Below are 23,408 nucleotides of genomic sequence, written 5' to 3' on the forward strand. Positions count from 1 at the left end.
TTTTTTTTGTTTTTTTTCTTTTTTTTTTATAAATGCATTTGAGTGTTTGAGGCAGAAATATACTTTGTTAGAAAAAGGAAATGTAAAATCGTTGTAGAGCTGCTGCCTTTAGAGCGCAGAGCATGAAGCTGAGTGTCATGCACCCTTTCACAGCGAGGGCTCAACCAGGCTGGATTTTGTGAAACGGCTCCACACACTCTCATGCCTCTGTTGCTCAAACAAACGGTGCGACGGCAGCAGTAATGTATTCAGCTACATTTAGGTGAACGTCGTGGACATGTGGAAACACGTTGAGATGCAGGAGCTCCTGGTCCTCTGTGTGACGAAGACATTAAGTGTCACATGAGCGGGACGGTGAGGGACAAGGTAGTGCTGCTGAATGAGAGGGACAGAGACTCAAACACGGCGGGCAACCTGAACACCTCACAGTACAGCCAGCTGTGTGCACATCTGTTCTCCAAGCATGGTCACACATTCTCCACTTTTACCTTTTTTAAACTTATTTCATTTTCCAAAGACACTTGCAAAAAGATAACTGTCACCTGTCCTATCTGCTGCTAAGTTACTCGTAGAAATATTATTCCTTCATCAGAACATGGCACACTACTTGGAATATGAACCCAGGGATTGGGAGGAGTTAGTGAGCAGGGAGATGGTAAAGTGGAGGAAGTCATTGTTTCCAGAGATGGACAAACTGACGTGTAGCGAAAGTCCAACAGAACCCTGTCTGTGAAAGCGCAGAGGTGCACGGGCAGTCGAGCAGTGAATGAATGAGGAACGTAGCGGAACGAAGCTCTGCACACCTTTGCTGCTGTGGAAAGCAGAAGACTCTTGTTTTTCTGGTTTAGGAATGTTTCTCACACTCTGGATATCGGACAGCAACAGAATCACTCATTAAAGTGTGTGAATATATGTTCTACTAGAGTAACCAGGCTAAAGCTCACATGTTAACATTTGAGTAATTATAACCAGCAAATGTTTGAACAATGTCAGTTATGGAAAAGGTCCAAATGTATCAATGAATGTGCTAATAGGGCCGGTGCTAACGCTCTGCTCTGTCCTCTTCCTCTCTTTCAGGGTTGGATTGATAACTTCAATGGCCCCAGTGGAATATTCATAGCAGTAAGTACAGGCGGGAGCTGGTCAGATGCTCGGTGGACAGCGCTAAAGCCCGTCTGGTGTCAAGTCTTACTTTAAACTACAGTTCAAACCAACGTGTTTGAACTGCTGACTGTTTTCTTTTGGTCTCTAGTCCTCGTAGCGGTACACAGTGAGCTGGTTCTCTGAATCTAACCGGTACTGCCTGGAGATGTTGACTCAGGCGGTGTGGCTAAGAGCAGGAGGGAGAGGAAACCGCAGTTTGAACGGTTGTAGAATCAAACGGTGGAGCGAGCAGGCTAACAGTTCAACGTTTCAGATCGTACTGCTTTTCATCATGCATTCTCCCGTCATGAACCACCGTCTCTACACTCACTGCAGCACATTATGTCCCAGTGCAGTTATGAATATTGATAAACAATATTTTCTGATTCAAACTGGGTGGACATTGGACATCTCTGTGATTTCATGTGTCAGAGTTCTTCAGATGGAAGGAGGCGGGTCAGTCTGTGACAGGAAGCGCTCTACAGAGAAGTGAATGAGGAGCCACTCTCAGTCTTGAAGTTGGGATCTGTGAGACCATCTCTATAGATATTGGTCATCAGCCTGTTTTGTGTCTGAACTGAAACTTTATGCTTGCGTTACTGACGTGTCTTTGACCTCCTCTAGGCCGGTAAGGGGATCCTGCGTACCATGAGAGCATCTAATGATGCTGTGGCTGACCTGGTGCCTGTGGACGTGGTCATCAACGCCACGCTGGCTGCAGCTTGGTACTCTGGATCACAGACACTCAACAGGTAGAGACGCAAACAATTCATCACGTCTTCTCACATGCGTCTTCTGGTCAAGTTGTATTGATGAGGTGTGTGTGTGTCCCTTTCCCTCCATACTACAGGTCTAAAAACATCCTGGTGTACAACTGCACAACCGGAGGGATCAACCCGTTTCGCTGGGGGGAAGTCGGTATGATGCCTCTTATCTAACCTAAGCACAGCCTCTGTAAAGACAATGGCGGCTGTATGTTTAACTCTGACTGTAATCTGATCCACTGCCTGTCACACCCAAACCAAGGGCTTGGTTCACCTGTTCCTCCTAGATCCTGCTTTGTTGCTGGATCTTTGTAGAGTAAAGGCACACACTGCTAGTGATTATGGACATGTAACCAATCACCACATACAGAGTGATATGGACTCCTGAACTCAAACAAATCCGTGATTTAGACCTCCCGGTTTGATTTACACCGTTGAGCTTCGCAGTGAAACACGGGGCTCTTACTCTAACTGCAACATGACCGTGTGCCCTAAAAGTTTAATTTGGAAGCACTGTGGTGCAACCATAGATCACCTTGTTACAACTCGTGAAGAGGTTTATCCAAACCATTCAAGCTTGTTATCCTCTGACAGGAGAGAGTCTGAGATTAATGTTGGATTCAGGATGGAAACACATTTAGTTGAAAGGATAAATGGCTTTAAAGTTGTTCTGTGATACAGTTTACCTCCAAACTTGTGTTGTGCAGCTCTGTTTTTATTAGATGTTAGCTTAAGGGATTGGACAGAATAACAGGAACACCTTTACAGACCGATACAATACACGAGGGCGGGATGATATGGCCCCAGTCTTCTAGCATGATGTAGGTCATTTCATATGCCGATACAATATGGAAAAAACTATCTCGTGCATAAGATAAGTATGAAGTATTTTCGCATTTGATTAAGAACTTGAGTGGAAAATGAAAACATGAACGTATGCGTCCAGCTACACTGACTTTACATGATGCACACAAACTGTGTAATCAGACCAAGACAATCGTTGGGTTTAACTACACTGAGGTTTCCCCACAGCTCTGATCGGTTCAGGTTGTCTAAAGGATTTGAGTCAGTCTGTGCTTTTTAGCATCAATCTATCTCGATGTATGATTAATCATGATATGATTGAAAGATGATAAATTCTCATACTGATTCATGGCCCAGCCTTACAATGAGTCTCACGTACTGTTAGTGATGGGCTACAGTTCCTTCTGGACCTTTTTAGCTGACTGAAGCATTCTCACCACAAGGTCCATGTTAGTAGCCGTTGTCTCATGTCCCGTCCTCTACAGCAGGCTGGTTGTTGACCACAGCTCGGTACTTCACAAAACATCAGGAAAGGAACGTGAATGTGGGCGACTGTGGCTCAGTAGATAGCAGGGCCGTCCTTCAATCAGAGGATCGCATGTCGACATGTCCTTGAGCAACACACTTAACACCACAAAATTGCTCCCGATAGGTGTAGAAATGTGATAGAATCTGAATTGTAAGTCGCTTTGGATGAAAGCTAATGTGTGTAATGTCTATATTTACATGACATGTGACATGATCAAAAGCTCCAGAAGAGCTGCTATTAGACCGTGTTGGAGAAACTGTTTTGCCAGATAATGAATGTCTTTGTGGAGCCGATGGGAACATCTGAACTCTGTAGACGGGTTGAGCAGCTAGGTCTGGATTGGATTGTGGACTAGATTTAAAGATTTGCTTTGCCAGCAGCTTTCAGTCAAGCATACACAGACAAAATGTTTTGAACTGTTGATTAATGACTTGTGTTAAACAACCTTCTGTGTTTTAGAGTACCATGTAATATCTACGTTCAAGAGGAACCCCCTTGAGCAGGCCTTCCGTCGGCCCAATGTTAATCTCACAACCAATCACCTAATCAATCAGTACTGGATTGCCGTGAGCCACAAGGCTCCGGCCTTCCTCTATGATCTGTACCTCAGGCTGATTGGACGAGAGCCCAGGTAACCTCATCATCGCCGACTCGGACGCGCCGCACCACTGCTGTCTTAACGCCCCCCCCCCCACACACGTGCACACACATCTCTGCTGCTTTAGTCCTGTCACGTCTCTTTTGGTGTAGCAGGCTAACGTAGCTGCCGTGCTAATGTCTTACATGCTGCTTGTGTGCAGTTCTGTTGGGAGTTGAAGAATGTATAACCCAGCTGCTCTCCTGATCACATAGGGTTACTGATGGGTTCTGCACTCTTTACATCTTGCTACCTGCAATGTTCGTATTCTCGGTTGGGTTTTCAAAATGTCAGCACTGAGGTCGTCTCAGTCCGACCGCTGAACGGACAAAGGTGGACTTCAGTCTGACGACGCTTTGGGAACCCAACCCATGTGTTGGCCCTTTGAAGGATCCTTTGCTAGCTGCTTAGTAGTCAGTTATGTGAGCTGGATCTGTCACCTTTTGTAGTCCAGATACTGAAAGCCCTTCAGATCTGGTCCCACTGTTGTAACGACCAGCAGTGGTCCGGCCTTTACACAGGCCCTGCATCTGGCCCAGTGTCAGTAGGAGGAGCATTGTGCTTCATCTCGTGCTCTGTGTCCTCCTTGTCCTGTCGTATGTGTATCTCTCTCCTACAGAGTACTGTATAAACATGACCTTCAAGACCAATCCCTTAGAGCAGGCCTTCAGAAGGCCCAATGTCAATCTGCGCTCCAACCCCTTTACTAATCAGTACTGGACCGCTGTCAGCCACACGCTGCCGGCTCTGCTCTATGACGGCTATCTCAGGCTGACGGGCCGCAAGCCCCGGTAAGGTTGCAACTGCCCCCCTCCCCTGCCAGTCAGCCCCCACATTTCCCACAACCCCCCCTCCCCTACTGTGTCTTTCACCGACTGGTTATGTGGGATCAGGGAGGGGTCCAAGCAGAAGAAGCAAAACGTTTGGTGTCTTGTTCTTAGTGAAGACCCTAAGTCCTCTATGGGAGCATGTTTCATTTAAAGAAGACTTGCCTTTTTGTGAACATGACATCCATTATTGCCACCCCCCCACACACACACACTTCTCACCCAATCATGGAAAATCCCAAGGCACCATGGGACATCTTGGTCATTTAAAACATTGTGTCCAGTCGGAGACGGATCATGTCCCACTGAATACAACCCCGCTGCATGTTAATTGATAAGTGTCCACATACGTGTTCTCTCTTGACTGCAAGCCAGAGGTATCTCAACATGTCCTGCAGTGCCAAGCAGCCCGTTCTCAGCCTTCCTTGCTTTGTTTGGCTGTCTGAAATGAGTTTGGCTCACACTGGGTGCGCTTTGATTTGATTGGGTATGTGAGTAACTCATCTCTGCCTCTATGTGCTGATCAACATGCATGTCTGTCACGTCCTCTGAAGCATTCACAGGAGGAATCCGAGTCCTCTCGATCTGCTCAATCGGTCTAAATGTTCCAAATGGTAGAACAGGCCTGTCATTGGATCAAGGCCTTCGTATTCAAAATACTGTGAAATGTTTCTGGAGAGCTTTTTAGTAAAAGTTACCAGACAAGTGCCGTTTGAAGACTCGGAGAGCCTCCTATGATCTTCGCAGTAATGAGCTCTGCTTTTCCATTCTCGCCCTGATTTCCTCAACACTGGTTACTGATAGTCAACACTGTCAACACTGAACCTGAGCTAACACACTAATGAAGTATATTAACTGGATGCACTGTGTGAACAGGTGGGCAACATTGTTGATGCAGGAAGTCTGTAAGTACTGTGTGTGACCTAAATTGAGTTGTATGTCCTCCTGGTCGTCACACAGGCTGCATCCAGTTAGTCTTCAGCTGAGTCGTCTCAGTCGCTGTCCTCAGAGGACCAATCACAGACCGGACCACTTGCAGTGCTTTGACAACGTCTCAACAAACCTAGACTATTTGGGAAATGCGTAAAGTGAATGTCTCCTTGACTTTTGGGTGGATGGTTAAATGAACCAACCAAAAGGACAGTGATTCAAGTTGAAGAGGTGAACAAACACAAAGCACTGTACAGCTCACAAGGTCTGCTGCATTCATTACAATTATGAGAATCAAAATCTGCCTAATCCAAGGCTTTGGGAATCCACGGCATATACTGTCAAACATGTAGGGATCTAGTAGAACTCATTCATGCACATCTCTGACAGTGTTCCATGATCAGTTTTGAGACTGAATTAGAGCTTGCGTTGTATAACAGCTGATAGAAAGGCTCCTTTGTGTTCCTCTAACTGTGGAGTCAACTTCTGCCTCTGCTCTCCCCTCCTCCAACACCATGCGGCCCTGTCCTGCTCTTCATTCATGACTCCTCCTCTCTCTGATCCTCTTCTGTCTGTCTCTACACGACCATCTTTCATCCGTTCCAATGTTCTCTCATCTTCCTCACCTCATTGCTGCTTTCCTTCCTTTTCCCTGTTGCTTTCCCCGCTCATGTGTCATAGGATGATGAAGACGATCACACGCCTCCACAAAGCCATGATGGTGCTGGAGTATTTCACCAGTCACTCCTGGGTGTGGAACAATGACAACGTGGCCATGCTGATTGGCCAGATGAGCCCAGAGGATAAGAAGGTAGGCGAAAGCGCTGTGGACCCTCAGACGGGTTGGTGGCTGTGTGTCTGATAGCAGGCTGGCTACAATGGAGCGACTCATTCTTTTCCTGCTGATGTCAGTGAAGAGATGTTTTTCAGACTGAAAGGGACTTTCACTGTATGTCCTGTACACATTAGAGCCGTTGTTCCAACACTGTGAGAGACTCTGACATTCATATCTGATGACAAAACACTGTGTATTGTATAAGCAAGTCTAGAACAGTGTTTGAAGGTTCTCTTCTTGAATAGAAGAACCGACCACCGGTGATCAGTCGGTGGTCGGGGATCATTGGTCATTAGGGGTGTAACGGATCACAAACCTCACGGTTCGGTTCGGATCACGGTTCAGGAGTCACGGTTCGGATCAACAAAGAAAAGGGGAGGAGACAAATATAACTTTGCTTTCCATTTATTAATTAAAGAACCTCAAGAACACTTAAAGCAAAGAACTTTGCGCAATAGTCTTACATGAAAACAAAAATATTGAAGATGTCCAATTTGAAACAAAATGAAGTAAATAAATAAAAAATAATACATTCAAGAATTCTGTTAAGTTGAAGTGCAACATGAGGTATGTTGATATCCTCGTCCTTTCATCAATACTGAAAGAAACAGCCAGTGAGCTTCCACTGTTTACACTGAACTGAACTGCTCGGCAACAACTTGGGTCTGTTTACTTCCTGTCAGGTCATTCAAACACACAATAATGTTACATTACTGTGACATTATTTTCAAAAAGATGAGAATATCTCCATTGTCTGGGGAGAGGGTCGACCTTTCTGTGGTGACTGGAATATTATTGGGCCTGTCCAGCTTCACTCTGATGCTTCTGTCAGCACCTGAACCAGGTGTGTGTCTGTGTGACTCTCTCAGAGGGGGCGTGTCTACAGCACCTGCCCCAGGTGTGTGTGTGCATGACGCTCACAGAGGGGGCGTGTCTACAGCACCTGCCCCAGGTGTGTGTCTGTGTGACTCTCACAGAGGGGGCGTGTCTACAGCCCCAGACTAAGAATCACTCCGCCGTGGTGAAAGCAGTCTCTACAGTCTTTTCCTTCTCATAGAGGTCTGGAACAGCTTCACACTGAAGTGGGTGCGTGAGTGGATTTCGTAGCGTGGCTCAAGCACTTTAACCAGATTTAGAAATCTTTTGTTTTCTACACCGGAGCGCTGACAGACGGGATGGTGTCTCTTCATATGTGTGGACATGCCGATGTTTTGCCGTTGTCGTGTGTCTTGCTCTTTAAATAACGCCTACATACCGTAACGCTTTGTCCACCACCCTCATCCGCCATTATACGTTACACACCAGGGGTCTCAAACTCGCGGGGCAATTGTGGCCCGCGAGCCGATATTGTGCGGCCCCCTACCAAACATAAAAGTGTAATGTTAATGCGGCCCGCGCGTTTTTCTCACGCGCACCTTTTTGCCGAGTCGTTGTGAGTTTTATATTTACAACGTGAATTAGCGAAACTCGTCACTTGGTTGAAACGTGATTCAGGAGTGACACCAAGTGGAAGGAAAATATAATATATCTCTCCCAGTCATGTCTTTCGCAAAACCTGCCGTGAAGAGAAAAGTTGGCGAAGAGCACAGACATTTCCAGGAAAAGTGGGAGACGGAATCTTTTTTTGTTGAGCACCGGAGCACTCCGACGTGTCTTATATGCACAGAGAAAGTCGCGGTACATAAGGAGTACAACCTCAAACGTCATTACTCAACGAGACATGCCGAGGAGTATACAAAATACCAGGAGATGAGCGCGAGGCCCGGGTCGGCGATCTTAAAACATGTTTCCTGAGGCGACAAGATTTTTTTTAAGAAAGCGAGCACAGCGAGTGACGCGGCAGTCGAAGCGAGCTACGTGGTGAGTGAGATTATCGCCAAGACGGGAAAGTCATTCAAAGAAGGCGAGTTCATAAAAATGTGCATGTTACAGGCTGCAAGTATAGTCTGTCCGGAAAAAAAGTCAGTTTCGCAACATCAGCCTTTCAGCCAACACAGTGGCAGAGCGCATTTCTGACCTGTCAGGTGACAGATATGATCAACTGCGGGAGAAAGCCAAACATTTCTGTGCATTCTCAGTTGCTCTTGATGAGAGCACAGACATCACTGACACTGCGCAGCTCGCAATGTATGTCCGGAGTTGATGACAGTTTTGAAGTGATGGAGGAGTTGCTCACAGTGATTCCAATGCATGGCCAGACCACCACTCAGGAGATATTTTAGTAGAACTTTATTACACACTATGATGATTACGCTGTAAAAAAAAAAAAAGGAAAAAAAACGATTGATCCGCGGTTCACAAGTGATCCGAACCGTGAGGGGTGATCCGTGACACCACTATTGGTCGGGGATCATTGGTCAGCGATCATTGGTCGGTGGTCGGTGATCAGTGGTCGGGGATCAGTGGTCGGTGATCAGTGGTCGGGGATCATTGGTCGGTGAGCGGTGATCAGTGGTCGGTGATCAGTGGTCGGGGATCAGTGGTCGGTGATCATTGGTCGGTGATCAGTGGTCGGTGATCAGTGGTCGGTGATCAGTGGTCGGTGATCAGTGGTCGGTGATCAGTGGTCGGTGATCAGTGGTCGGGGATCATTGGTCAGTGATCAGTGGTCGGTGATCAGTGGTCGGTGATCATTGATCAGTGGTCGGTGATCATTGAGCGGTGATCATTGGTCGGTGATCAGTGGTCGGTGATCAGTGGTCGGTGATCAGTGGTCGGTGATCAGTGGTCGGTGATCAGTGGTCGGGGATCATTGGTCAGCGATCATTGAGCGGTGATCAGTGGTCGGTGATCAGCGATCATTGAGCGGTGATCAGTGGTCGGTGATCAGCGATCATTGAGCGGTGATCAGTGGTCGGTGATCGTTGATCAGTGGTCGGTGATCATTGATCAGTGGTCGGTGATCAGTGGTCGGTGATCAGTGGTCGGTGATCAGTGGTCGGTGATCATTGAGCGGTGATCAGTGGTCGGTGATCATTGAGCGGTGATCATTGGTCGGTGATCAGTGGTCGGTGATCAGTGGTCGGGGATCATTGGTCAGCGATCATTGGTCAGCGATCATTGAGCGGTGATCAGTGGTCGGTGATCATTGATCAGTGGTCGGTGATCATTGATCAGTGGTCGGTGATCAGTGGTCGGGGATCATTGGTCAGCGATCATTGAGCGGTGATCAGTGGTCGGTGATCAGCGATCATTGAGCGGTGATCAGTGGTCGGTGATCGTTGATCAGTGGTCGGTGATCGTTGATCAGTGGTCGGTGATCGTTGATCAGTGGTCGGTGATCATTGAGCGGTGATCAGTGGTCGGTGATCAGTGGTCGGTGATCAGTGGTCGGTGATCAGTGGTCGGTGATCAGTGGTCGGTGATCAGTGAGCGGTGATCATTGGTCGGCGATCAGTGGTCGGCGATCAGTGGTCGGCGATCAGTGGTCGGCGATCATTGAGCGGCGATCATTGAGCGGTGATCAGTGGTCGGCGATCATTGAGCGGTGATCAGTGGTCGGTGATCATTGAGCGGTGATCATTGAGCGGTGATCAGTGGTCGGTGATCAGTGGTCGGGGATCATTGGTCAGCGATCAGTGGTCGGTGATCATTGGTCGGTGATCATTGGTCGGTGGTCGGGGATCATTGGTCGGATCTGGTTTCTCTCCCCCCTCGTTGTGGAAGGCACCACTGTGGGTTGAATTAGGCCAAAGCCAGCTGGAGCGGCCAGCTCCTGGCTGTGAAAACATATTTGTTGGAATGCTGTTAAGCATTCCAACAATAAAGAAAGAGCCGTGCATCTTCTTCTTACTTCTTACCTGCATCTTTAAAGTTCTAAGTTTATTTTTTAGATATGTATTTGTAGTGTTTTATTATATTTCCTGTTCTTTGAAAAAGATTTAATGGATACTAAAATATTTCATATTTATTAAAAAGTCATCCCATCAATTATTTACTTAAAAAAAAAAATATATATATTTTTTTCCCTTCGTCAAATATCTGTTACCTGCCAGAAAAAGACACTATAATAATCAGTTACATCTCAGATAAAACATGCCGTTGTTCAAAAGTTCACCGAGAATGTTTGTTGTGATTTTGTTTCTGCAGGTGTTTAACTTTGATGTGCGTCAGCTGCACTGGGCCGAGTACATGGAGAGTTACTGCATGGGCACCAAGAAATATGTCCTCAACGAAGAGCTGTCTGGCCTGCCTGCTGCACGCAAACACCTCACCAAGTAAGAGTGGAGTCACATCTGCCACACTGACTCGGGAGGCAATACTCAGAAGTCCTACTTCCATGAACCACTCACGTCTTTGACATCTGTCAGGAATATGAGCTCTCCCTTCAGATTACCACTAAGTGGATCGTACAGTCGGAGTGGCAATAATCGGCATGCAGAAACTTTCAGGGAATTAAAAGGAGAGGGCATGAATTTAAAAAAAGTCTAACATTCAATTTATTAGTATAGCCCAATATCAGAAAGCACACATTTGCCTCAAGGTGCGGTCACACCGGACGCATCGATTTTTTGACGCGCGTCGAGATTACATACAAAGTATGCACAGACGCGATGAGACTGGCGCGCCATCGCAAAATCGCGGCGCGCCAGTCCTGTTGAATCCAGTTGGACGCGTTTTTGCGATGCGGTGGACGCCGCAAAATCGTCCAACGCGTGAGTTGAAATTTTTCAACTTCAGCGAAATAATCGCGTGACGCTGTGGCGCGATAGCCTATCAGCGTTGAGGTGCTCCCCCTGTCATCACTGGCTTCCTGCCGTTGTTGAATCAGGAAATAAATCCTGTAGCCGTCTGTGTTCACCCAGAGCTCTACGATACCTCATATCAATAGAGACCGGACCGGACCAAACTCTGTGTGTGTACCATATGATACAAACAATGAATACATGCTGCCGTATTTACGTCTACATGACGTTATTGAGTGCTGGTGGAGCTGCTACGATGTTAGCATAGCCTAACATCCATCAGAGCTCCATTGAGAAGAAGAGTACCGTACTTTTCGGACTATAAGCCGCTACTTTTTACCCCACGCTTTGAGGCGTCTGCCTATAGTCCGGTGCGCTTTATATAAGGATTTTTCCGTAGCTTTTCTCCACCACAACAACAACCGCAACTTCCGGTTCCGGTCTAACAGCAGCAAGCCAGTTAGCCGTAAATGCTATTCAGAGCTATGAGCAGAGAAGATCAGCTTTTTCTCAAATCTGCCAGTGGATCCTAACAGCTCGGAACAGTGTGACAGAATCCACCTTCACCAACGGGTTCTGAAAGTCTGGGATAGTATGAGATTAAGGGGACAGCGTAATGAGGACGACAACGCAAGCTCAGGGGCGGCTTTGCCCCAGTTCATGATGTGGTGTGTTCAAGGACCCAAATGCAGACTCGTTTTTTCCATTTTTAATTTTTTTTACAGTTATTTTTTTTTTTTTTTTCTACAGTTCTACAAAACTTGTTCAAGAGTTTTTTTTTTTGTGTGCGTGTTTTTGAGTGAGAGAAAAATGTTTTGTATGATCTTAGTTCATGTATAATTGTGTTTACAATGGCTGGTATGATGATGTTGCGCGGACTTTTTTTCCAGACTTTTATTTTAATATGTCTGGACTATTTCCGGTGATCATATCTGGAAGATATCTAGAAGATTTGCCACAATTGTGGCCAACAATCGACGAACTATGATCGCTGTATGGCGCAGTCTCACCACGGAGCATATGGGGGATGAATACATAAAACACCTGTATTCGCACTGGGCGGAGCCGATCGCACACGCCGGATGAATGCATGCTCGTGATTTGACTGACGGAGAGAAATCCTTCACAAAAACTGGCCGCATGCGAAGAGCAACTTTCTCGCAAGTCTGCCAGTGGATCCTAACAGTGTGGAGCAGTGTGAAAGAATCCACTATCACCAACGGCTTCCGAAAGGCTGGACTACTGCGAGATGATGACAGCGCAAGGGCGGATTTGCCTCGGGAGCAAAGTGACACTGCCGAAAGATTGACTGAAAGCACGAACGAAGCAATTCTGAGGCTGTTCAATTCCGACACTGAAGAAGATGACTTTGATGGTTTTAGTGCACAGGAGGACGAAGGCGACAGCGATCCTGTGTCTATCCAGCCACTATCCGGCAAAAAGCATTTGTCACGTGACGCATGCTTTCAACAACACTGAATGCTACACTTTTCTAAACATAGTCCTAACTGTACCCCCCACCCCACAGCATGCCAGTAACATGCTTTCAACAACACGCTGAAAAGTGTAGCATTCAGCGTGTTGTTGAAAGCATTTGTCACGGAGAAAAATGCTCCATATGCTCCATGGTGAGACAGCGGAGAGAGCGCCATACAGCGATCAATAGTTCGTTGATTGTTGGCCACAATTGTGGCAAATCTTCTAGATATCTTCCAGATATGATCTTAGTTAATGTATAATTGTGTTTACAATGGCTGGTATGATGATAGTCTGCTTTATCTCAGCCATTCGTTGTTATTCAGCCATGAAGGTACCTACATGATGTGGTGTGTTCAAGGACCCAAATGCAGACTCCGGACAGCAGTTATATTGCAAACCTCAAAAACACGCACACAAAAACACGCATTACGCTGTCCCCTTAATCTAGTACTATCCCAGCCTTTCGGAACCCGTTGGTGATGGTGGATTCTTTCACACTGTTCCGCGCTGTTAGGATCCACTGGCAGACTTGAGAAAAAGCTGATCTTCTCATGCAGCGGGTCTACGTTGCTCATAGCTCTGAATAGCATTTATGGCTAACTGGCTTGGCAACAACAGCTATTCAGAGCTATGAGCAACAACAGTTATTGCCTCATTGCTTTTTGTTTGGTAGCCGTGAGAGACCTTAGTCTGTAATGCAAGTATGTCTGCATGAAAAGATGTACAAAGATATATTATATATTCGCTAATGCTAATCGCGGTTAGCATTTCCCCATTGGCCGCAATGTTAAAATTAGCTTAGAAGCTAGCAACATGTTATGATGTTCATAGAAGAAGACAACTTTAGTACTGTTAAAAGCATCTTGCTGTTCAACGGGGACACCTGCGGCTTATAGACCAGTGCGGCTTATTTATGTACAGATTCTTTATTCTGTTAAAATCAGCTGGTGCGGCCTATATACCGGTGCGCTCTGTAGCCCGTAAAGTACGGTAGCCTACAAATCGGTTATTTCGGAGTCCCTTTTTGTCTGTTTATTGCCGTTGAATCACAGCCAAATCAGTTTATTTTGTGTTCCTACAGCTGTAGTAAACAGCGACCGGTGGCTTGCTAGACACAGTGAATACAGCTCGATACAATCCACGGAGCTCCTCTGAACAATATTATGAACCAGACATGACGGCGTTTGGCATGACGGCGTTTGAGGGACTTCCACAACACGTACAAAGCAGCAATTGTCCTTATTCCTGCCCCTCTCCGGCGCTGCGCGATTTTGCGGCGTTTGGTGTGAACACGACCGGCGGCGTTAGACGCGATTTTGCGGCGTGTCAAAAAATTGACGCGTTTGGTGTGAACGCAGCATCAGAGCTTTACCCTCTGTAGAACGTCCTCTGTCCCAGGAGCCTCGCATCTGAAAAGGAAAAAGTCCTAAAATGCATTTTTATCGGGGGAGAAAAAGGACGAAACCTCTGGGAGAGCAACGGAGGAGGATCCCTCTCCAGCATGGACGGAAGTAGATGTCAGATGTACAAAATGAACAACATAACAGTTACAAGATAGTCCAAGCATATGATAGAAATGATCCATATTAGAGTAGTAACAGCAGAATGATGATTAACACTACTAACAGCAGTGGCTATAGTAATGATGATGATGATGATAAAAGCAGTGATGCATCTGTGTGAAAGGATGTGAGCTGTGTGTTGAGACACAGGCTCACTCTTCATACCTTCACCTTTGCACTTTGTTGGAGTCCTGTGAAGTGGAGGTTTAGTCTCTGTTGCGTTTGTGTTTCTTAGGCTGAGGAACATCCGCTACACCTTCAACACTGTCCTGGTGGTGCTCATCTGGCGCGTCTTCATTGCCCGATCCCAGATGGCCAGAAACATCTGGTATTTCGTGGTGAGCCTCTGCTTCAAGTTCCTCTCCTACTTCAGAGCCTCCTCCACCATGAGATAATGGTCCTGGACAGGGCGGCGGGTGGCGAGGGGAAGACGTGACACTGGCTGAGGATGAGAGGGTCTCGTGCCGTTGGCCTCAAAGAGTTAGTGGAACACAGACGGAGTCCACAGTGCTCTGAATGTTTCATATCTGGGATCTATCTCACCTCATCTCCAGCATGTCAAACACCACGGGGTTGGATCTGTCAGTGTCCAGTGTACTCGTTAAAGACGCAGGAGCACACCCTCACTGCTGCAGTCGTTAAGCTCTCCGTCTCGCCCGCCTGCCACACAGCTATGCATTGCTCTGCTGCACTAATGCACCGTTGGTTTTGAGTCATTCCAGCCTCCTTCTGTATCTGTCATCTTTGATTGAGGAGTAACACTTTGACTGCTGTGTTAGTGATGTTTCTCTGCCGTCGCCTGAAAACATAACTCCATGATTTACCTTTTTGTCCCTTGATGTTTTGTCTTTGCTTCTAGTAAAGCCGATTGAATTTTCAGAACCTTTTACAAAAGTAGTTCTCCGCTGGGTTTCCACCCAGCAGCAGCGCTTGAAGCTGCTCTCAGCTTGTGGAGCCGCTTCTGCACATGTCTTTGGAGGTAGTTAAAGGATGGTTCTGTACTGACGGGTAGCAGGCTAGCCTACCACTGTTTCACCTCTGTCATCCTTAAGACCAGATCCATTCCACCACGTTGGCTTGGTGCAACGTGCCCCACCAAGAGTCGTCATTGGCTGACTCCGCCTCCTACAGTAAACTGCCGTGACTCGTTCCCTAATTCGGACCAAGCACAATGTGGACTGTAATAGTGCCTACAAAGGGATTATGCTCGCGTCAGCACATCTTGCAAACAAGCGTGTTCTTCTACAGGTTCCTTCATGTCATGTCTGGAAGTCTTAAAGCTCTTTTTGCCAGCGGGTGGAGCTGAGAGCAGACGTATCCTCCCTTTTCCTTGTTTTCTCCATGAAGCTTGAGAATGTAATGTTTCAGTGTACTGGTCAGAGTGGGTCTTTGATGTGGACTCTCCTTCATTGGTCTTTTCAGGTTTAAGTCATTGTTATGGGTCAGAGTTGGTCTTGTTCCCCTCTTAGTTGCTTCAGTAAATGCCCGTGTGTATATAGGATTTATGTGCTCATGTTTATAACCTGCTGTTAAACTCCTGGAATGTTCTGTTGCCTCGTTACGTACCGCATGTGTGTTTTCAGACAACACATGTTGGCTTGTTGCAACTGGCGACTCTGTTTTTCTAGGAATGAACCCTTGTTGCCATATTAAGTCTTCACCTAACGTACCTGAGCTTTACCTGTGCACATGTGTCTGGTCTGTTACCTCTGTGGAGCACACAGTGTCTCTACGAGCAGGGCTCATCTCTGGCTGTGCTTGCATGCGTCTGCTCAGAGCGTCTTCAGACGCGTCTGTCCTGGATTGAGGGGGAGCCACTTCACAAAGGACCACGTGACCTGGTGGAGGGTTGCACCCTATGGAAAGAAGTGTGCAAGTTTGAATTGTGCCTGAACTTTTTTTCAATGTTCTAAAAATGTGAAAAGAGAGCAATCAGATCTATGTTTTCTAATTATTTTGTGTACAGCGCTATTAAGGGAGACTTCAAAATCCAGATGTATTTTTATCTAACGACATTGCGTGGCTACAAGAAGCTCACTGAACCAACTTCAGCTGCTGTAAATATGTCCACCGCTCAATTAAAATGACTTTCATGTGTAGTGTGAACGTGTATCGTGCCTCTGTGAATGACTCCTGACACCATCAGCTGATGCGTAAAGATGAAGCTGGCGGTTGTTCGTTGGAGTGCTGTGGGAACGTTTATCTGTATAGTGCCATGTCCTTGTGATGGTGTGAATGAGGAGCTCAGCTGTGTGACTGTCTGTCCTGCTCAGGAGTATGAATCCTCCCGATGTTTGTTCCATCAGCATCTTCTCCACTTCAACAGATCCTAGATCCAGTTACGCTGATACATGATTCTAATCACTGACGGACCCTCAAAACATGGTTTTAAATGTGCAGGTGTTTGAGTGTGACCTTAAATATTCATGACTAGGGGTGTAACTGTTCACAGAATTGACGGTTCGGTTCGATACAGTGGAGCCACGGTTCGGTACGTTTCGGTACAGTAGAAAACTATAAATGCCAGAGAAATGTACTTGATTTTAAAATATATTTATTCATTACAACTAACATCATGAAGTTATTCTTTGACTTTGAACAATGATGGAACTATACCTGAGTGACCCATCTTCTGTGGTGTCTTCTTAGCAACACATAAGCATAAAAAACTAAAACTGCTCCTTAATGTTATATAGTATTGTTACTGACATCTTGCAAAAGAGATTTTTAATGTCAATGGGACTACCTGGTTAAAGGTTTTTAAAGAGGAAAAAAAAATCCTCTTTTTTTTATTTTTTATTCAAACTTATTCGGTTCGTCATGCGTACCGAACCGTGAGCCTCGTGCCGAACGGTTCAATACGAATACGCATACCGTGACACCCCTATTCATGACTAAATAAATACGCAATAAGCTCTGGACTTCCTCAAGTCTCTGCTGGTTGCCTAGTAACCTTATGTTGACGAAAGCCCTCCCCTGAAACCAGCAGCGAGTTTAGTTCAGATGCTGCTCATCAAATCTGATCAAAAAGCGGTTATTGTTTATTGTGCAGACATGAATGCTACAGCCTCATTTAACTTTTGGCAAGAAAGATAATTAACATATTTGCCAACTTTTTTTGCCCACTATCCCTGTGACATCTGTATCCATTTCGTAGATGAATGAGGACCTCCACTAGTCTGCATCATGAGGACTGTGAGGCTCACAACTGATTGATGATGTGTCAGCACATTTTGATCCAGATGTATCTGAATCCATATGAAGTCATGCAGGGAGTGTGTGTGTGTGTGTGTCTGTAGTCCTGCAGGGAGGCTGTGTGTGTATCTGTAGTCCTGTAGGGAGGCTGTGTGTCTGTAGTCCTGCAGGGAGGCTGTGTGTGTCTGTAGTCCTGTAGGGAGGCTGTGTGTGTGTGTGTAGTCCTGTAGGGAGGCTGTGTGTGTGTAGTCCTGTAGGGAGGCTGTGTGTGTGTAGTCCTGCAGGGAGGCTGTGTGTGTGTGTAGTCCTGTAGGGAGGCTGTGTGTGTGTGTAGTCCTGTAGGGAGGCTGTGTGTGTGTCTGTAGTCCTGTAGGGAGGCTGTGTGTGTCTGTAGTCATGCAGGGAGGGTGTGTGTGTGTCTGTAGTCCTGTAAGGAGGCTGCGTGTGTGTCTGTAGTCCTGTAAGGAGGCTGTGTGTCTGTAGTCCTGTAGGGAGGCTGTGTGTCTGTAGTCATGTAGGGAGGCTGTGTGTCTGTAGTCATGCAGGGAGGCTGTGTGTGTCTGTAGTCCTGCAGGGAGGCTGTGTGTGTCTGTAGTCCTGCAGGGAGGCTGTGTGTGTGTGTGTCTGTAGTCCTGCAGGGAGGCTGTGTGTGTGTCTGTAGTCCTGCAGGGAGGCTGCGTGTGTGTCTGTAGTCCTGTAAGGAGGCTGTGTGTCTGTAGTCCTGTAGGGAGGCTGTGTGTGTCTGTAGTCATGTAGGGAGGCTGTGTGTCTGTAGTCATGTAGGGAGGCTGTGTGTCTGTAGTCCTGCAGGGAGGCTGTGTGTGTATCTGTAGTCCTGTAGGGAGGCTGTGTGTCTGTAGTCCTGTAGGGAGGCTGTGTGTGTGTGTGTGTAGTCCTGTAGGGAGGCTGTGTGTGTGTGTAGTCCTGTAGGGAGGCTGTGTGTGTGTAGTCCTGCAGGGAGGCTGTGTGTGTGTGTAGTCCTGTAGGGAGGCTGTGTGTGTGTGTAGTCCTGTAGGGAGGCTGTGTGTGTGTCTGTAGTCCTGTAGGGAGGCTGTGTGTGTGTCTGTAGTCCTGTAGGGAGGCTGTGTGTGTCTGTAGTCATGCAGGGAGGGTGTGTGTGTGTCTGTAGTCATGTAAGGAGGCTGCGTGTGTGTCTGTAGTCCTGTAAGGAGGCTGTGTGTCTGTAGTCCTGTAGGGAGGCTGTGTGTCTGTAGTCATGCAGGGAGGCTGTGTGTCTGTAGTCATGCAGGGAGGCTGTGTGTGTCTGTAGTCCTGCAGGGAGGCTGTGTGTGTCTGTAGTCCTGCAGGGAGGCTGTGTGTGTCTGTAGTCCTGCAGGGAGGCTGTGTGTGTGTGTGTCTGTAGTCCTGCAGGGAGGCTGCGTGTGTGTCTGTAGTCCTGTAAGGAGGCTGCGTGTGTGTCTGTAGTCCTGTAGGGAGGCTGTGTGTGTCTGTAGTCATGTAGGGAGGCTGTGTGTCTGTAGTCATGTAGGGAGGCTGTGTGTCTGTAGTCATGCAGGGAGGCTGTGTGTGTCTGTAGTCCTGCAGGGAGGCTGTGTGTGTCTGTAGTCCTGCAGGGAGGCTGTGTGTGTGTGTGTGTGTGTCTGTAGTCCTGCAGGGAGGCTGTGTGTGTGTCTGTAGTCCTGCAGGGAGGCTGTGTGTGTGTCTGTAGTCCTGCAGGGAGGCTGTGTGTGTGTCTGTAGTCCTGCAGGGAGGCTGTGTGTGTGTCTGTAGTCCTGCAGGGAGGCTGCGTGTGTGTGTCTGTAGTCCTGCAGGGAGGCTGCGTGTGTGTGTCTGTAGTCCTGCAGGGAGGCTGTGTGTGTGTGTCTGTAGTCCTGCAGGGAGGCTGTGTGTGTGTGTCTGTAGTCCTGCAGGGAGGCTGTGTGTGTGTGTCTGTAGTCCTGCAGGGAGGCTGTGTGTGTGTGTCTGTAGTCCTGCAGGGAGGCTGTGTGTGTGTGTCTGTAGTCCTGCAGGGAGGCTGTGTGTGTGTGTCTGTAGTCCTGCAGGGAGGCTGTGTGTGTGTCTGTAGTCCTGCAGGGAGGCTGTGTGTGTGTCTGTAGTCCTGCAGGGAGGCTGTGTGTGTGTCTGTAGTCCTGCAGGGAGGCTGTGTGTGTGTCTGTAGTCCTGCAGGGAGGCTGTGTGTGTGTCTGTAGTCCTGCAGGGAGGCTGTGTGTGTGTCTGTAGTCCTGCAGGGAGGCTGTGTGTGTGTCTGTAGTCCTGCAGGGAGGCTGTGTGTGTGTCTGTAGTCCTGCAGGGAGGCTGTGTGTGTGTCTGTAGTCCTGCAGGGAGGCTGTGTGTGTGTCTGTAGTCCTGCAGGGAGGCTGTGTGTGTGTCTGTAGTCCTGCAGGGAGGCTGTGTGTGTGTCTGTAGTCCTGCAGGGAGGCTGTGTGTGTGTGTGTGTCTGTAGTCCTGCAGGGAGGCTGTGTGTGTGTGTGTGTCTGTAGTCCTGCAGGGAGGCTGTGTGTGTGTGTGTAGTCCTGCAGGGAGGCTGTGTGTGTGTCTGTAGTCCTGCAGGGAGGCTGTGTGTGTGTGTGTAGTCCTGCAGGGAGGCTGTGTGTGTGTGTGTGTAGTCCTGCAGGGAGGCTGTGTGTGTGTCTGTAGTCCTGCAGGGAGGCTGTGTGTGTGTGTGTGTGTGTGTAGTCCTGCAGGGAGGCTGTGTGTGTGTGTCTGTAGTCCTGCAGGGAGGCTGTGTGTGTGTGTGCGTGCGCGCGGTGGAATCCAACCACCGACTTCGTGATTAGCAGACGATCGCTCCTCACCGGATTATAAAACAAATTCAGAAGTGAAAGAAAAGTAATTGAATCATGTTGATGCAAAGGTGGTGTAAACCAAAAGTAGTCAACACTGTCCTAACAAGGATATGAACATGGAACACAAATCTACTGAACAGTACATATGGAAGGTGGCATCACTCTCATGGAATAGTTCTGCAGGAGAACTCTGACAGGTGAAAACACTAATAGTACATTTTGACATACTAGATTAAAGATCCTCTATAACTCTTGAAGTCCTACAAATACTCTGCTTTGAATAACTAATGTTTTCCCACTATTCACTTTGATGAGCTATAGTTCTTACTCACATCTACTTCCCAACATTTACCTCTGCAGGTGTGAGAGCAGCTGCTGTCTTACAGACCAATGTAGAGAATATTAGACATTAATGCTCCCGGTATTTATCTCAAACGTCTGCTTTCTGGCATCCTTTCAGCTCAGATAACTTCACTTTAACAGCGATGACCTCACACTGATGAAATGCTTTGGCTGCTTCCGGCTTTACATAAAGAATTCATGACATTAGATGTAAACTGTCTGAAGTGAAGCCAGAGATCTGATCTGAGCGCATGTGTGAGGGACCAACTCTTGTGCAGCTTTACTTGGACAGAGGAAGAAGAGACAGTCATCGGCTCTGGTTGGCGGCTGGCCTCTCTCCATGTGTTCGATGGTGGAAACAGTCCTTCAGTCAACCCTCAGTTTGTGTTCTCTGCAACACCTGGCAACTGCCGCATGGCAACTGTGACCCAGCAACCATGTCTCCACCAGCTGTGACACCCAGTGGGACCTCCGGGCTCCATGAACAGGATCCAGGGGCTGACAACACATACACACACACACACACACACACACGGCAAGTTCATTAGTATCGCACATTTCAACAACAAGGTAATTCAAAGTTTCACATAAAACCATTAAAAGCATCAAACCATAAGGCAAAAGAAAAGGAGATTTAAAAACAAGAATGTTGATTGAAACATTAAAAAACAGTAAGAAATAAAATAGTCGTAAAATGTATTAATATATTAGTTGAATCAGGTTCAATTAAAGGCAGCACACACTCTGAACCACACTTCATGTTATGGATTGTTGATGAGTGGGCTCTTTAGCTCTTACATTGCTGTCTGTTTTAATATGGATGGAACCTATAATAATAAATAAATGACTTGAAAAACAAATGAATTGTCCATTAATTGAGCCAGAATAATATTGAATGTAGATTTTCATAATCATTTATTGATCAAATGTGACATTGATATTTCTGTTTTAATTCCCCTATTTATCTACTTTTCTATTTCATTTTACATCTTTTAACTTTTATGTATTTCACCTATTAATTTCCCCCAGACTATTTATTTCTGTATTCTTTTTAGATATTTTGGCTGCATGTCGTTTACAGTGAATCTTCTCCGGCTCCATCCGCCGCTGCCCTCTGAGGCTGAGCGCTTTCTCTGCTGGTCTCCTCTTCACAGTCTGGAACCTTCAGGCCAATGCTGCTGAGCCTGTTTTATCATTTCATTCAATTCCATTCTATTTGTTTTGCCCAAAATCACAAATGTGCCTCAGAGGTTTTTACAATCCGTACACATACAACATCCTCTGTCCCAGGACCAGGACCCTCTCATCAGAACAGGAACAACTCCCCAAAACCCTTAACGGGGAGAGAAGAGGGAGAGCAACAGAGGAGGATACTCTATCAGGATGGACAGAAGTGTGATAGATGTCATGTGTACAGAATGAACAACAGAGTTACAACACATTCAATGCATAGGACAGATATGATTCATATCATAAAAGGTAGCTGTAATAGCTCAATAATAGCAGAATAATAAAACATGATATTAATAACTGCATGATAAAAGCAATAATAGCAGAAAGAGTAATATAAATATGACTAATATTAGTAATAATAAAGCAGGTTATGAATGTGACATGAATGTAAACAGAGGAAGAGGAGGCGACGAGGTATTCTAAATAAGACCAGCACCAATCGAGCACTGCCCCGGAGAGTTCTAGCAGATTGTCCAACCCGTCCAGCGTTCTATGATCTATATCTATAGTGTCACCTGTCGCAAAGAAAGTGATGTTTTACCTGAGTTGGTACTCAGCCGTATATCATTGTAACGACGCACCGCCGTTACTTAGACCACGGATAGTGTGAGGTGGGGTGTGATGGAGTCAAGGAGAACACAAATTATTGTTTGGATTTATTGTTGGACTGGATGCTGGGAGCCATGTGCACAGCGAGGACACAGAGATGGTCCTTTTGTTCTCCTGCCAACAAACTGACAACTGCAGTCAGGGACAAAGTGAATAGACTTGACTGTGGTAAATGTCTATGTGGCAGAACATTATTGTCATATATACATATTGTTAGATCCTGGGGTACTTCTGGCCCGATACGGGGCTACTTACTGACTCAGCTCTCTATTAAAAGATTGTCGAGCTGGTGTTCTTGCGAGGGAACTCGCCTGGCTCTTCTAACTGCCGTTACTCCCGACATCTACCCTGCTTCCTCCGGTCTGAGTGCACTCGGTCGAGGGGCCACCCTGACCCCGGGCGCTCCTACCAGTCGCGTCGGTTATGGCAGCTTCCCTCTTCTGGATCCGTGCTCTTGGTAAATGCCAGGTTAGGTTTTAACGGCTAGGATTACTTCTAAAACCGTGAGGGATTGTTAAGTGGATTCAGTCTCTAGGATAACCTTACAGAACTCAGTTGTTAGACATACAATGGATTTAACTTTTTACTGCCACGAGGAACTTTTACTACTTGAGCAAATAAATGCACTTGAGAATTTTACTTTAAATGCAGATTAGATATTTATTGCAGGTTATATTTAGTTAATTTGCAAGGGTTAAGCTCCAGCTCACATAAAATGTCACAACACTTGATTCGTTACTTTAATTTTCTTCTTAGGTTATACTCATTGGTTTTTAGATGCCGAGACGGCTCGGCTGGAGCTGGATTTCCAAAGGTGCGATGAAAAGGTTCTTTTGGAGTTGTTAGGAGCGATGGTCTGGCCAGACCCTCGGGCTCCTCCTGCTCTTTGCAACAGAGTTCGGCCAACAGTCCTCAAAACTCAGTACAAAGTCTTTCTAGGGCTGCTGCGTTTTCTCCATTGTTCAGTTGTTAGAGTCGAGCAGTGGGGAGAGGAAAATCTCCGTCTTTCAATTCTTTGTCCACGAACTGCGGTCTTCTTTCCGTGAACAGAGACGAAGTCCTCGAATACTTCAGTTGCGATTGTCCG

The 23,408-nt window shown here is 46.8% G+C and overlaps 1 protein-coding gene across 2 annotated transcripts in view; it reads left to right on the forward strand.

Annotated features, from left to right (window-relative positions):
- Nucleotides 1-16,301, forward strand: part of far1 (fatty acyl CoA reductase 1) — a 35,658-nt gene extending 19,357 nt beyond the window's left edge. For both annotated transcript variants that reach the window (XM_079272049.1, XM_079272050.1), the window contains exons 7-13: nt 1,078-1,122; nt 1,768-1,895; nt 1,994-2,061; nt 3,700-3,871; nt 6,316-6,445; nt 10,559-10,686; nt 14,431-16,301. In XM_079272049.1, coding sequence (XP_079128175.1) covers nt 1,078-1,122; nt 1,768-1,895; nt 1,994-2,061; nt 3,700-3,871; nt 6,316-6,445; nt 10,559-10,686; nt 14,431-14,590 — 831 coding nt within the window. In that variant the 3' untranslated portion in view covers nt 14,591-16,301. The remainder of the gene's footprint in view (nt 1-1,077; nt 1,123-1,767; nt 1,896-1,993; nt 2,062-3,699; nt 3,872-6,315; nt 6,446-10,558; nt 10,687-14,430) is intronic.
- The last annotated feature ends 7,107 nt before the right edge of the window (nt 16,302-23,408 follow it).

Source organism: Melanostigma gelatinosum (assembly GCF_949748355.1).
Source record: "Melanostigma gelatinosum genome assembly, chromosome: 1".
Lineage (NCBI taxonomy): Eukaryota > Metazoa > Chordata > Actinopteri > Perciformes > Zoarcidae > Melanostigma > Melanostigma gelatinosum.